Source organism: Armigeres subalbatus, chromosome 1 (genome assembly GCF_024139115.2).
Source record: "Armigeres subalbatus isolate Guangzhou_Male chromosome 1, GZ_Asu_2, whole genome shotgun sequence".
NCBI lineage: Eukaryota > Metazoa > Arthropoda > Insecta > Diptera > Culicidae > Armigeres > Armigeres subalbatus.
The window spans coordinates 69,575,691-69,591,008 of record NC_085139.1 but is presented as its reverse complement, the minus strand read 5'-3'; the positions used below and the strand labels follow the sequence as shown (position 1 = coordinate 69,591,008).

At 39.0% G+C, this 15,318-nt stretch overlaps 2 protein-coding genes across 19 annotated transcripts in view; one reads left to right on the top strand and one right to left on the bottom strand.

Moving 5' to 3' along the window:
• Nucleotides 1–117: 117 nt before the first annotated feature.
• LOC134226836 (uncharacterized) lies at nucleotides 118–1,729 on the bottom strand. 2 transcript variants are annotated; one of them, XM_062707862.1, is made up of 4 exons: nucleotides 1,236–1,729; nucleotides 940–1,174; nucleotides 757–873; nucleotides 118–684 (listed from the first exon to the last, which is right to left on the bottom strand). In XM_062707862.1, exons 1-4 carry the CDS (start codon nucleotides 1,300–1,302, stop codon nucleotides 192–194), a joined length of 912 nt encoding a protein of 303 aa, XP_062563846.1. In that variant the 5' UTR covers nucleotides 1,303–1,729; the 3' UTR covers nucleotides 118–191. The 2 variants fall into 2 exon arrangements, with proteins under 2 accessions (XP_062563846.1, XP_062563857.1); XM_062707873.1 differs by lacking the exon at nucleotides 1,236–1,729 and having other exon boundaries at nucleotides 944–1,081.
• Nucleotides 1,730–8,510: 6,781 nt separating this feature from the next.
• The window catches only part of LOC134226713 (mucin-12), a 31,758-nt gene continuing 24,950 nt past the window's right edge, over nucleotides 8,511–15,318 (top strand). For 5 of the 17 annotated variants that reach the window (XM_062707793.1, XM_062707788.1, XM_062707781.1 and 2 more), the window contains exons 1-2: nucleotides 8,511–9,046; nucleotides 10,732–11,199. In XM_062707793.1, the coding sequence (XP_062563777.1) occupies nucleotides 11,075–11,199 (125 nt within the window). In that variant the 5' untranslated portion in view covers nucleotides 8,511–9,046; nucleotides 10,732–11,074. Of the gene's footprint in view, nucleotides 9,047–9,167; nucleotides 9,197–10,731; nucleotides 11,200–15,318 lie in introns of those variants that run through there. The other 12 variants (XM_062707734.1, XM_062707726.1, XM_062707719.1 and 9 more) reach the window with 12 other exon arrangements.

Here is a 15,318-nt window from a genome sequence, read left to right as displayed (position 1 = left end):
ATGGAAAGAACTTAATCCAACTGTTTAGTATGTACGTCATTTCAATTGATTTTTATTGATCAGCGTTTAACAGTCTCTATGGGGTTGCAGGGTACAAATCAAGATTCTTCGAAAACTTATTTAATCGTATCACCACAGTTTGGAAGGTGCTCGGAACGTTCAGAAATTGATTTCAAGTCTAGCGTGCAGTCTCATATGTGTATTGTCTTTTCCTTAGTATTACCGTAGGTATTAATATCAGAACTCCCTTCGACGACGCCTTCCGTGCTCTCGAACGCTCTATTCGCAATACCGCAATTATGAATAGGGTCTTCAGTCGTGTTTGAACTACTGTTGTTCTGTTGCTCAAATATAATTGATATCCGTGCATTGGAATGCAGCGGTTCGGCTGAGTACGGGGGAGGGAAATCTACTAAAGATGTCACATCGCCGTCATACGATGGAGGTGGAGCTCCAAGGATTGGATCAGCTCGTGTTTGCTGGCTGATGGGTGTTGTATTGGTTCGTGGTTCAACACTCGCTTCGTCGTGTTCGCGTTGATGAAATTCATAGTTATGTCGAGTTTCGTATTTTGGTGGACGATCGCGCAACCGCCGAAGCACCCGTATTTGTATAGACGTCAGCGATAGGCGGGTCGAACCAACCCGGCTGAGAGTGTTTTCCCGAACTGGCTGTAAATTGTTTCTGAGGAGAGAAGCAATAAAGTTAGGTGAGCGATAAGTTGGATCATACAAAATCAACAAAGATTAACAGTACCTTGACCGTGCTCGTAACGTTCTATACAAAAGTGTAGCAAGTGCAGCAACCCCAATCACCATTGCAGTGGCTAGCGCAACTTGAGCAGCAGTCAGGAAGAACAGAGAAGTTTGCGCGCTGGGCAGATAAAACAATCCATTAAGTTGTATTTTGATCCTTCTTTGAGGTGTTTCAAATACTCACATACATTCTCCATTTTGAATTTCATAGCATCGCTGGCAACGACCTGCATAGCATATTGTCTCCCCGAAACAACATTCAGTGCACAATTGGCTCTCAATTGGGCAAATGTGACACATACCATCTTCCTTTAACTCGAAGCCCGGTTCACATTCACATATGCCATTTTTGCAATCCTGAGGTATACTGCAAATAGTGTCACCACAAAGCTGCCAGGTCAACGTATCCTGTTCTGTAACTACAAACACAAATTTAAAATGATGTCATCGCTTCATCACCATGTACTCTAAATCTAATACCGTTCGCATTTGCCACAACTAATGCTATGACCCATAAGTTACACCACAACACTACATCTGTCCACATGATGATTTTCTTTTCGCTAGCATAGCAGTCAGCGCATATTAAATTTTCTATTTTTCTCAATTACAAAACTTAACTTTTTCGCTGTTTCAACGAGAGATTTATGGCCCATTCGGGTACTTCGCACAACTCTAGCTATAATTGAACTCGCTATCTAAATAATTCACCATAAATACAATTAGATAACAAATTTGTCTTTCGCTGATAATCTGCCAATTCAAGCTGAGCTATTTCTTTCCGATAATGGAACTTGAACACACATGCACCAACGTTCGCTCGATACGGCTGATTTATTCAAATTCAAATTCCCTTCATCAACAACCCGGTGGTGTTGGCACGGGAGTCCAACTGCTGTTCCGATTGACATGTCTCTGCACTTGTCGCTTTTTTTAGTCGGAGCTTATTTGTCGATGTGTAAAATTCGGTGAAGGAGAATACCTGTGAATTAGACCGTTCCGCGTAAGATGCGACTCTAGCAGGATTCAATTTTATACGAAGAACCCATGTGCGTCATAGAAAAACTGCATAAAGAAGTATATTCTTTGGTATGAAAAATCAAAAATTAATATAGTTTTCGATGTGCTGTTTTGACTGTAATATTTTTTCAAACTCTAAGATGTAGTATAGATAAGATTCCCATGAAAAAAAAAACTAATGTATAGATTCCAATTATTGTCCAAATAAAGCTGGATCAGTCTATGCCAGATAACACAGCCAAGTACCTAGTCTTATCAAACTTGCAAAACGGTAACGACTACAGAACCAGGTATCTATCTCGTTCGCTTGTTATTCGGGAAAATGTCTCAAAGAATGATGCTGATAAGATAGCTACACTTTTTAAACTCTTCTTACCACAACAAGATTGGTAAACATATCGCTTGTAATGCCATCTTTTTAAGCATGGCCCGTGATCAATCGTTGGGATTTTTCACGGGCTTACACATTTTCGACAGTAAAACTCAAAAAATAACCGTCATTTATGGTGATTCCGATGTGTGAGGCTGTATTTGGTGCAGTGGCACTCAAGTCAATAAGCATTACGGGCTAAATCGAGTTTAGTTTCTGTAATTGATAAGAACCCAGTAGGAGATATATAAATTTAAAAATTGTGTTCATTTAATGTTTGTCATTCCAGCTGAATGAAAAATATGGGCAGTAGGGGCAATATGACCATACGGAGCAATATGATTTATTTATTACCAGACTAAGGCCGGAGTGGCCTGTGCTGCACATAAAAGTCTTCTCCATTCAGCTCGGTCCATGGCTGCACTTCGCCAACCACGCAGTCTTCTGAGGGTCCGCAAATCGTCCTCCACCTGATCAATCCACCTTGCCCGCTGTGCACCTCGCCTTCTTGTTCCCGTCGGATCGTTGTCGAGAACCATTTTCACCGGATTACTGTCCGACATTCTGGCTACGTGCCCGGCCCACCGCAGTCTTCCGATTTTCGCGGTGTGAACGATGGATGATGGCTCTCCTAACAGCTGATGCAACCCGTGGTTCATTCGCCTCCTCTACGTACCGTCCGCCATCTGCACTCCACCATAGATGGTACGCAACACTTTCCTTTCGAAAACTCCCAGTGCGCGTTGATCCTCCACGAGCATCGTCCAGGTCTCGTGTCCGTAGAGAACTACCGGTCTTATAAGCGTTTTGTAGATAGTCAGTTTGGTACGGCGGCGAACTCTATCCGATCGGAGCGTCTTGCGGAGTCCAAAGTACGTCTCCGAATTTCTCTGCTGGTATCGTTATCGGCGGTCACCAGTGAGCCCAAGTACACGAGTTCTTCAACCACCTCGATTTCGTCACCACCGATAGAAACTCGTGGTGGGTGGCTTACATTGACCTCTCTTGAGCCTCTTCCTATCATGTACTTCGTCTTCGACGTGTTGGAGCAATATGAGTCGCCCTTAATTTGGCCTTCTTGATGAGTTTTATTATGTCAGTCACTTCTTCTTTTTCAATGACTCTATATTCCAACTGGAACTTGGCCTGCTTATAAACTTAGTGTTCTCGTAGCACTTCCATGGTTATTCATTGAAAGCTTTCCTTTGTCTGTCATTGCATGAATGTTAGGGTAACGGGAGGTTATGTTAGTACTGGATGTAACGTTGGCTCATCACGCTAATTAATTAATAATTCTGCAATAATTCATCATTTTGTACAGATATATTTATCACTGCTTTTTTCCCGATTTCGGACCAGCAAACTGTTGATAACCACCTTGCCCGCTGTGCACCTCGCCTTCTTGTACCCGTCGGATCGTTGTCGAGAACCATTTTCACCGGATTACTGTCCGACATTCTGGCTACGTGCCCGGCCCACCGCAGTCGTCCGATTTTCGCGATGTGAACGATGGATGGTTCTCACAGCAGCTCATACAACTCGTGGTTCATTCACCTCTTCCACGTACCGTCCGCCACCTGCACCCCACCATAGATGGTACGCAGCACTTTCCTTTCAAAAATTCCAAGTGCGCGTTGGTCCTCCACGAGCATCGTCCAGGTCTCGTGTCCGTAGAGGACTACCGGACCGGTCTAATGAGTGTTTTGTAGATTGTCAGTTTGGTACTGCGGCGAACTCTATTCGAGCCCAAGTACACAAATTCTTATACCACCTCGATTCCCTCGATTCCTCGAACCTCTTCCCATCATGTCTTTCGTCTTCGACGTGTTGATGACTAGTCCGATCCGCTTGGCTTCCCTCTTCAGTCTAATGTAGGCTTCCTACATCTTCTCAAAGTTGCGTGCCATAATATCTATGTCGTCGGCGAAGCCAAATAGCTGGACGGACTTATTGAATATTGTACCACTCGTGTTAATCCCTGCTCTTCGTATTACCCCTTCCAAAGCGATGTTAATAGCAGACACGAAAGACCATCACCTTGTCGTAACCCTCTGTGCGTTTCGAAGGGACTCGAGAATGCCCCTGAAACTCGAACTACGCACATCACTCGATCCATCGTCGCTTTGATCAACCAAGTCAGTTTATCCGGAAATCCGTGTTCGTGCATTAGCTGCCATAACTGGTCCCGATCGATTGTATCATATGCGGCTTTGAAGTCGATGAATAGATGATGTGTGGGCACTTTGTATTCGCGGCATTTCTGCAGTACTTGGCGAATGGCGAACACCTGGTCCGTGGTGGAGCGTTCGCCCATAAAACCCGCCTGGTGCCCCACGAAGTCCCTTGCAATTGGTGCTAGTCGACGGCAATCTCGCCCATGCTGCATTCTTCTCTTCCACTAACTGCTGCTTCTACCAACTGCAGCGGTTGCGGTGCTTCCAATGGCGGATCGAATTTCTCTCCAGCCATCTTCAAGAGACGCTGCACCTAGCTGCTCTTCCGTTGGGTGTGCCGCTTCCAGCTGCTGCGCGTATCCTTGTGCTAGTTTACCGTCTTATAACCGCATAAAGCCGCGGCGTTCGAGTTCGACACGTGTTGTACACCGTCGAGAGTTTTGAGCGCAGGCATACTGCAACGAGGTAGTGGTCGGATTCAATATTCGCACTGCGGTAAGTGCGGCCGTTCGTGATGTCGGAGAAGAATTTTCCGTCAATTAGACCGTGGTCGATTTGGTTTTCCGTTTCTTGGTTAGGTGATCTCCATGTGGCCTTGTGAATATTTTTGCGGGGAAAGAAGGTGCTTCGGAGACTACCATTCCGCGGGAGGCTGCGAAGTTTATGCATCGTTGGCCGTTATCATTCGGTACGATGTGCATACTATCCGGTCCGATGACCGGTCTTTACATTTCCCCTATTCCTACCTGTGCGTTCATGTCGCCGATGACGATGCTGACGTCCCGCAGTAGGCATCCATCGTATGTCTGCTCCAGCTGTGCATAGAACGCTTCTTTCTCATCCTCGGATCTCCCTTCGTGTGGGCAGTGCACGTTTATGATTCTATAGGGCACTGCACGGACGAATCTCTTTCTCTTTTGCTCTTCAGGCCTTGTTGTTTTCAATTTTCTTTGCAGCGAGAAAGAGACGAAGCAGTCCGTGCAGTGCCATATAGTTGAAGAAACGGCCTTTTATCCTCAGCTTGCTAGGCTGACCATACGTACCGTATTTAACGGGACAGTCCCGTTTTTTCGACCTTATTGTTCTGTCCCGTCGTAATCTAAATAATCCTCAATTTGTCCCGTTTTTTCATTGATTCTCCCAAAGAGCTTCAAAATATTATTCGAACAAATTCAATATTTTAGACAGGAATCTAAAATCAAATACCTACATAGAAATTGATTTTTTGTGTCTTTATTAGAGAGATTTGCAGCCCCCGCCGCACATAGGGGTATTTCGTCATTCTAGCCGGAATAAAGTTAAATTTTCAAAACTGTCCCAGAGCAGTCTAAATATGTCTCAAACTTCTCTGAATAGTAGACGAGCCACTCCTAGTACTAGGTTTTCTATTTAGATTTAAAGTTTTACCACTACACTTCTAGAAAGTTAGAGGTTTTCCATTGAGCAAATTACCGGTTTTCTGTGTTGGATTTGATTACCTTCAGTATGTTCTATTGTGGTCAAATATTTGTCACAGTAATCCACAGATCAGTAGATACCATGAAAAAGTAGACAAAATAGTATCATGTAAACGTGGTTTTGACAAGAATAAATGATTCTGAACAGAAATACAAAAGAGTAATTCGAAGTCCGTTTTCGAGCTAAGACTAGTTAATGTTCCTCATATTTTCAATAAGCATAAAACACTTATTCGATGATATTCGGTAATATTTCAGTATAGAGAGGACGCATTTATGTCTATATTTTAAGATCCCGAAGAAAAATCTTGCGCCATTTTGAAAGCGGATGTTTTTAGTTTGGTACTGTATAAGGCATTTATGACCTATATCATACATTCAATAACCCTATGAAAAGAGGAAGAGTCATAGAGCAATTTCCATGACACCATCTTATAGCTCTATGTTTCCCCTTGCAAACACATAGAATTGAATTGATTTCGGTAGAAGCGATGACGAGAACGAATTAATTGAAATTATCAATGTTTTTCAGGGTTTTAAAGGGTAAAGCACATGGATCAAAAAGTGAAAATTAAGAAAACTGATATTTCAGCTAAATTATCATCACAGTATCATAAAATAAGGTGAAATATAGCAGTTTGAGAGATAAAATAATTTATTCCGGCTAGATTGCGAAAATACCCCTATGTGCGCCGGGTCATCTCTCAACGAAGAAAGTGAACGAAATCCATAAAAAAAAGTATGAGATGTTATGTTATTAGTGTTGCTTTTAAAAGAATGCTATCTATGACGTTTTACATTTTCCATTGACAGTTTAATTAAGAGTTTTAATAGTTTTTAACAGTTAATGACAACAGGTGCATCTACGGGAGATTTTTTTATACAGTTTCATTTGAATGATTTTTTTTCTGCCTTAAATTAAAATTAGGTTAATCTCATTAGTGGATTGAACGAAATTAGTAACTTGTATTTCCTGTATCAAGTATTTCAAGTATTTCCTGAAAATCAAGTCACGCCTTACCGTCAAAAAAATTAAGCGCAGGGACAGACGATCTTATCTCCAGATTAAGTTCATTTTCGATTATTCTTTTCGAATCTTCAAAAGTATGTGATTCAACTTTTTTTTTCATGCTTTACCACATATTTTTTATTTTTATTTTTCGAAACATTAAAAACCATTCAAAGTCTTTCTGAAAAATTCTGAATATTTTCATCCATTGTAAAAAAAACGACGGCGTGAAACAATAATTTATAAATAGACTGAACAAAATCTAGTAGGCAGTTACAAACCGAGGGAAAATTTGGTCAGATTAGAGGCTAGATTTATGGTCCTGACGTACTTTAAGGCTAGTTTACACTTCAGGAGCATGTCTGCGAATTTCGCTCACATTCAATGTGTTATGTCTGTTTGTCTGTGCTGATTCTTTGAAATTTGCAATCGATTGGTGACAAAATCAAGAAAATCCGTTGATAAATGATCAATCTATCACTGATTACAGACAAACAGACGTAACAATAGAGAAAATACCATCGACCATAACTTTAACGACCAATTCAAATTTGATGGATTTTCCAGGAAAATGTTTGAGCTGTTACGTATGTTTGTTTGTGTTATTAGCCTCCAAAACTTATATATATTTTTTTATGACGGTCTCATTTTTCCAAAGCTTGAAAAGTACATATTCGTATAAAAAATGAAGAATTTTTCCAAGTTTTAAGGTCTGTCTCATTTGGAGAATTAAACTTAAAAATGACAGTTCGAAAATTTAAAAATCACCCCGTTATAAGAATGGCTGGTGCTACCCAGCAATTCCAATAGGACATCGATGGGAAATGATTCGATATCTGTCAAAAGTAATCTTGCACTGCGAGCAGGGTTATTCGAGAATTATGGAAATGTCACTTATAAGTTTAATTTCAGTTTAATTATCCAATTGAGACAGACCCTTAGGGCATCTTTAGTAGAGTTATAAATCGTATGGGAGTTAGGAAATGAAATTGAAACTGTAAAAATGCCACCTTCAACAGACGTTATAGTTATAAAAATTCGAACAGTTTCGTTGGGAAATTTATAACTGGAATACTGCTCAGTTGTATTTTTGCACGAATTTGCAACAAAATTTACTCGAGTTTTATTTCGTTCAAAACAATACAAGATGACGTCATCAGCTACAAAAAATACTATTTGATCGACAACATAACATTTTGACATTTGAATTGGCCTCGGAAGATTATTTTTTCGTTTTCCAGTATAAAACATGTGCAGTTTATAACTGCTACTGAAGATGCATTTCGTGTTTTATATCTTTGACAGTTATAAAATGTAAAACTCGGGAAATAAATGTAACTATAACTGTAACATTACTAAAGATGCCCTAAATAGGTAGGTAATAAGCCATTTTATGAGACAGATTCGAACAGCTGATCGAAATTTTGAGTGGACGGCTCGGTCTTTGTTTTGGTAAATTTGCATGCAAATCATCATCATTTCGTCATCATCATCATCATTTCATTTCATTTTCGCAAATGTTCCTTGTAAAATGTAAATATTAGTATTTGGTCTCCTGCCATTTGAGCTTTCTATAAAATGGCTTATTCCAAAAGTTGCAATAATTTGAATGTTATTCTGGCAACCTTTTAATCGGCGAACGCGTCTCATTCTGTGTCGAAGCTGCGGTGAACGTGACACGTCTGAATCGAGATGTCAAAATTATGTGTCAAAACGATAATATTTTTCACTCTCGTTCGTTCGTCGTGATCGCGTTCAGAAAGTCGTCCCAATTATTCCCCATCGTTTTCTACTAAAAAATCAGGAAGAGATTGGAAAATGTATACATTTAACAGTTTACTAATCCCCGCGATGTAAAACAAGCGTTTCTACAGATTAAGTTATTTGGAAGACAGAATTTGAAAAATTCCGGTTTCCGTCTGTGTTGTGTGCAAAAGAAAAGCTCTGAAAAATAATTGGTGGAGAGAGTTTTCCTCAAAATAACACCACAGTGTTAACCAAGGTGGAACAAGTATGAAAACTCCGTGATTGTGTATTTATAATCTCCGCGTCGCGTCCCGCAATCGAGTGTAGGTATAGAAAGATGTACCTAATCCAAGCCAGGTATTAGACAAATACGCGAAAGAAAATCAACGGTGTGTGTTAGTGGTGAGCCCCCAAAGGAGGAGGGCAAATCCGAGATTGAATCAAAATCTGCACTACAGCTAAGCGAAAGGGGTCGGGACGGCACGGCAGTTTAGTGTTTATGTGGAATGGATAAGGTGAAGAAAAACAGTGTTGTGCTAGATCCATTTTTTTGTTCGTTCACTAAATTCACTCCGTCGTCAACGGCGGTGGGATCACATTCAGTAGATGCAACATCACGGCATCGGCAACGACGGCTGGCTGTTGCTTGATGGGGGTAGTTGACGGTGATGGCCTTTCTCTTTCGAAGCACCACGATGACAACTATAGCTTATAAACTAGCCTGTTGGTGAAGCTATTAGCTTCGAATAGAGGCAACTCGCACTAAACTAGTCGCACCTACAAACTTTAGAGCAGTAGATTAGTCAAATTTATGAACAGTTTATCCATATAAGAACCTAGCCCCCTAGAATGAGTTATTGAGAGAACAAGTGGTTAACGAATACCTATATTGGAGTCAGAGTAAATGTTAATGATTCAAACAAGGATTCAACTTATTGTCCTAAACACTATTAATCAATCGTAGTTTTTGTTTTACTTTTTAAGCGGATAACATACCTGTGCTTTTTCTTCGATTCTATAACAAGTCTTGTCATTGTGTCGCAATGATACACGATGATAAATACCTTCTTTTAAATGACGCGGTCGCTCGGAATATGGCAAGGAGCATTTTTTCTTTAAAATCGTTTGTCTGCCCACAGTAAAATCGAATAATAATTTTTCGTATATGAATTATTTATAATTATTTCAGATGGTTCTTTATTTTGAAACCTTGATGCGTACAATAGCTCGAAATTCAATTATTTTAGGTACTGGTTTGCCAGAAATATGTCAGAAGAGATCATGATTTATTTTTGAAGGAAAATAATATATAACTGAACTAAGTGCTTGGACGTAATTTTTCACTTTGTCCGTATGGAGGCACTTGTTTTTAAGTATCATGAATTCTTTTTGGTTAACATCTATAATTCTAAATACGATTTTACTGATATTTTATGTAGTTTGAATTGATTCATTTACGTTGATCTTCAATGTTTAAAATAACTTTATTTCATATTGTGAAAGTTCCACACCGACTTTGGGAATACGCAACTAACACCGCGAGCAAGCGGGAATTATAGAATGGATGAAAAATCCAGTGGTTGATTTTAGCAGCACAAACGCGTAATCCCACACTCACCAGGTTAGATAGCGGGGCAAGAGCACACGAGAGGAAACAAGAAGGAGTGGGTGGGTTGTAAGTTTTGTTTTGCTTTGGCCTTTTTCTTCCGCAAAAGCACAACAATGCGGACAAGGTACAGCGCGCGATGAATGTGTGGTGCGAATAGTTTTGGAGTTGATGGCCTCGTCTCGTATACGAATGAACCCGGGTTGGTAATCATTGTCAGCCAGATCGTTGCCATTTAGAAGCTATGCTCACCCAATTTATTGGCCAAATGAAAATCACTCAGACTGAATAGGGTGTGATTTCGAATAAGATGAATTGTAATAAATGATTTACCGTCAGTTTCAAACCTTTAACAATTGCATTGAAAAGTATTACACGTACAACTCGAATAGAAATCATCTAATTAATACGCCTGACACATAACAGATCCAGGCGAGGTGTAATGTATTAAATGTTACTCGATATGTGGTGATAAATTCCTCGCTCGTCTTTAGAGTAGATAGTTGTAAGCCAGTGTGATTTTTGATCGTTTGTGAATTCCCGGATCTGTATTGTGAAAACCGAATGTGTACTATATTACCTCATCTTCAACAGCAGTGGTAGTGAATCATCGCGGATGTCTATGACAGCACAAAGTGAGTCTGACTAAAACTATCATCTTGCATTGAGGAAAGAATTTCAGCAGAACAAAAGTGCTTTGCTTAGTGAAATCCAAACTCCAATGTCATCCATCGCAGCACTTCCAATGTGTTCCACTGCTGCCAGCGTAGTCGCAGCCTCCGTTTTCGAGGAGCAGCTACCAATCTCCTTGTTGGTGCACAAAAATAATAAAAGTTAGGGGAAAGGAAGCTATCGGTGGTAGTGCATTGGGAGGACATTGGAGAAAATACCAACTTGTGTCACAGTTTGGGAATAAACCGACGCCGAAGACAGAGGAATGCTGCAGCTGGCAGAATTTGCTGTGAGCAGCTTCTGGATCTACTGCACCCTATCGGTTGTCCTCATGGTGACCCTGGTGACGACTCTGGCATCGTGCCTCTGCTGCCGGAAGCAAGAGATCAAGTAAGTACTGCGCTATGCTGTAGTGATGTTTGCTCTACCGTCGATAGTATATGCGATTCGATCCGGTCGTTGAGCGGGGATTGGATCGCTTTGTGTTGTTTTAGCTGTCTTTTACTCTTTAGTTGTTGTTTTTATCTTCCCACACATCATAAAATCATTATACCTTTCCAAGGCGCCACTCTCTCGCTTTGTAGGCGTATAGCACCGTGAGGAACCGTAATCCATTGCAGAAAATACCATTTGGAATATAACTGAGGATATAAAAAAATCTTCCCTTGAATTTTTAAATACTCTATTATATGTAAATATTGTTGAAGATACAACTTAATGCAAAATGAATGATGGCAATTGAATATCTCCCTAGATGTTTGTTTTGTTGAAATAAAAACAATTTAAGAAATACTGCATTTTACGGTTCTGCACGCCATTGGTCGTAAGCGTTATAATGATGATCTAATTTTTTTAATTGAATCCCTCTCCACCCTTCCACCCCATATCCTGTAGAGATCTAAACCGAGTACAAGAGTGTGTTCACCTGAGCATTGTGCATTGGAAAAAGGAGTAATGCAGCGTCGCTGCATCGTCGCACGTCTTTTTTTTCTGCCTAGCATTACATACCCCACTGGGACATTGCTGCCTCGCAGCCAGGGCTGACAAGTGATAATAGTCATCGTCGCAGCACGAAATGCCATGTAGCGACGAGTGTTTTCATTGCTACTCGACGCATCGTTGATGACGCGCACGACGTTAACTTTCGTCGTGCAACCAAACCATCATGACGACATCGAAGTCCGAAAACTTCATATCATTATTCTTCAAGCGGAAGCTGCCATGCGAAGATTTCAAGTAATATATAAAGGCGTTATAAATGGTATCGATACATTTATGTTACTTATTTTGTTTATTTGTGTCATCATTATGTTTTTAACCAGTCGGTGTTTAATGATATACAATCAATTATATGTGAAGAAGTGACGACAGAAATCGTCATAATTTTTGGCTGCGCGACTATCTTCGTAGTAGGTATGCGGCGCGAAGAAACCGAATAGGTGTTGCGTCCTGCAATGTTATGACGAAGACTAATTTTTTTTCGCTTCATACGACAAGAATGACTATTGTCAGCCTTGCTCGCAGCTTAGTGTGCTTTATACTTGTGACAGATATATGATGCGAAAATCACTGTACAGCATAAAATCATACATCTGTCACCCAGAATCACGTTGGTATTACCCAAGCAATGATGATTCTACGCTGATACGTACCCTGCTCTGCGCCCGTTGTATACAACGTTACAGGTACAGCGCAAAGCAAATTTGAATGCAAGCAATGCTAGTAACGCATACAATGGCGCCATCTGGTTGCGGTCACTACCCATCACTGACGTTAAAACATAATAAGAAAAATGAGTTTTTTCTTGTTGGAATATGAAAACGACCAATGAACGTGTTGGTCGGCGATATATTTGTATATTCTATTTTAGTTCAAACTACTTATTTTACAAATTTATATACCACGTCATATCACTGAATTTACTAAATGATTTGTTCAGTAGGCATATATTTATAAAAATATTGTAACTGTTTGTCCTGGTTATATTTGATGACCTTAAATAATTTTCTTTTGCTATTATCAGCTTTTTTGAATTCTGATTTTCAGAGTTCAGACAAGTCTGGAACGCTGATCTAACAGCATGGATATCTCCATCAATCCTTTTACTAATTTTAACATTACAGTCCTGGATTCACTGAATCAGCCTGCTTGATCCGAATTGCCCAGAGAATGTCCCGCATTACCACATGATAAATCTGTAAATTCTGGATGAGCTATAGAATTCGTAAGAAATTGGATTTAAAAAAATGGTCCACATCCGAAAAACCAGGAGAAAAAAGAAATCTTGGACACTCTAGAGGGTCTACTGAACTTGGAAAATGGAGGTTTAAATAATTTTGAGAATCTTGGCCATTTCCGTATATGTAGTGAAAAATCAACGAAAATTGAAATAATTTGTCAAACTCTGAATAACGCAGGAATCTAAGGAATTTTAAGTATTTGATTACCCAGGAGGGTTTAAAGATAGTGGGAATATCAAGAATTTGTGTGATTCTCAGAGTTAAACGTGTCTGAAGATATTCTGTAAAGTTAAGATTGTGATAATGATCCAATCGAAGCTCTAGAATCTAAGAAAACGGAATATCAGAAAAGGTGAGAGTATTGGAGTATCCTTAAATTAGCAAAGATCCACAAAGTGAGGAAAACGCCTTCAAAATCCGAAGAATGAAAAAAATCACAGTGATTGTTCAGACTGAGCACTTACATTTTTTTTAAATCACGATAATACAGAATATACTAATAAATACTTACATATTTTGTAAGACAACAGACAATGCCAGACAATTTTGCATATCGAAGAGTTTCCACGATTGGAGGGGGAACAGTTTTAATAAAGATTTTGTTTGGGCGTAAATAGGGATTTTACGTTTTTTGTCAATCCCAATAATCAAAAAGCTGTACATATTGTAATATAATAATTTTGATAACGACAAATTTACTTTTTAGCAATTTTACAGATAGTAGTTTTTCTTTACATCAATCGAAAATTCACCAAGTGTGTTTTGAACAACAATAAAAATGTTTAAAATAATCAGCAAAAGGCAGGAATTTTTTACCGGCCGGAAGTATTTACAGGTCATGTAAAAACGGAAAATAAATTTTTATTATTTTGTAAGAAAAATCTATATGTAACGCAAATAATACTATAGTAACGCAGCGAATAGTAAAAAAAAATGTGTGTCATCCTACTGCTGTACGCGTACAACATGGTACGTGTATCACTGTACATAAATCATATGTCTGTCGATAGTATTAAGCACTTCCACGATTATTATTACCTTTTTTCTAAGCCAAGCTACCATTTCTGCATTCACATAACACGGAAATGATCAGGGAGTCATAAAAATTTCTTAGAGCGGATCGGAAAATAAACCCAGCCACTTTCAGCATAAATGGCTATGAATTTAGTTCGGAGAAGCATTTCCAATCCAATGTATTATCCCCGAATAGGCTAGGAATCTAATTCAACTTCATGTAGCTTTGCCTCTTGCTTCAATCTATCGGTCAAATAATGATTTTTGTGCCTTCTCAACTTCTTTCTAGTAAGAAAAATATGCGTAATTGGGAATCTGATCGTTTCCATTTTTGCGATGACATTTCGGTAAAATTGATCGAATTCTATAAGTTGTAGACTTGTCCCCCGTAGTAGCGTATAATTATTTTGTTATTACGGGGATCCTGAAATATTTTCCTCGCCGACTAAAATATACGTTTTATACGATAATTACTGAATATTAGAATAATTTTAATACTATCGATAGACATATGATTTATGTACAGTGATACACGTACCATGTTGTACGCGTACAGCAGTAGTATGACACACATTTTTTTTTTACTATTCGCTGCGTTACTATAGTATTATTTGCGTTACATATAGATTTTTCTTACAAAATAATAAAAATTTATTTTCCATTTTTACATGACCTGTAAATACTTCCGGCCGGTAAAAAATTCCTGCCTTTTGCTGATTATTTTAAACATTTTTATTGTTGTTCAAAACACACTTGGTGAATTTTCGATTGATGTAAAGAAAAACTACTATCTGTAAAATTGCTAAAAAGTAAATTTGTCGTTATCAAAATTATTATATTACAATATGTACAGCTTTTTTGATTATTGGGATTGACAAAAAACGTAAAATCCCTATTTACGCCCAAACAAAATCTTTATTAAAACTGTTCCCCCTCCAATCGTGGAAACTCTTCGATATGCAAAATTGTCTGGCATTGTCTGTTGTCTTACAAAATATGTAAGTATTTATTAGTATATTCTTTATTATCGTGATTTAAAAAAAATGTAAGTGCTCAGTCTGAACAATCACTGTGATTTTTTTCATTCTTCGGATTTTGAAGGCGTTTTCCTCACTTTGTGGATCTTTGCTAATTTAAGGATACTCCAATACTCTCACCTTTTCTGATATTCCGTTTTCTTAGATTCTAGAGCTTCGATTGGATCATTATCACAATCTTAACTTTACAGAATATCTTCAGACACGTTTAACTCTGA

What these genes read in the sequence shown, in the direction of transcription:
- LOC134226836 (XM_062707862.1), bottom strand. Translation starts at nt 1,302, where the DNA reads ATGTGGACAGATGTAGTGTTGTGGTGTAACTTATGGGTCATAGCATTA. An exon ending in AGTTGTGGCAAATGCGAACG is followed by an intron (nt 1,175 to 1,235) that starts GTATTAGATTTA and finishes TTGTGTTTGTAG; the next exon opens with TTACAGAACAGGATACGTTG. An exon ending in ATTCAAAATGGAGAATGTAT is followed by an intron (nt 874 to 939) that starts GTGAGTATTTGA and finishes TTATCTGCCCAG; the next exon opens with CGCGCAAACTTCTCTGTTCT.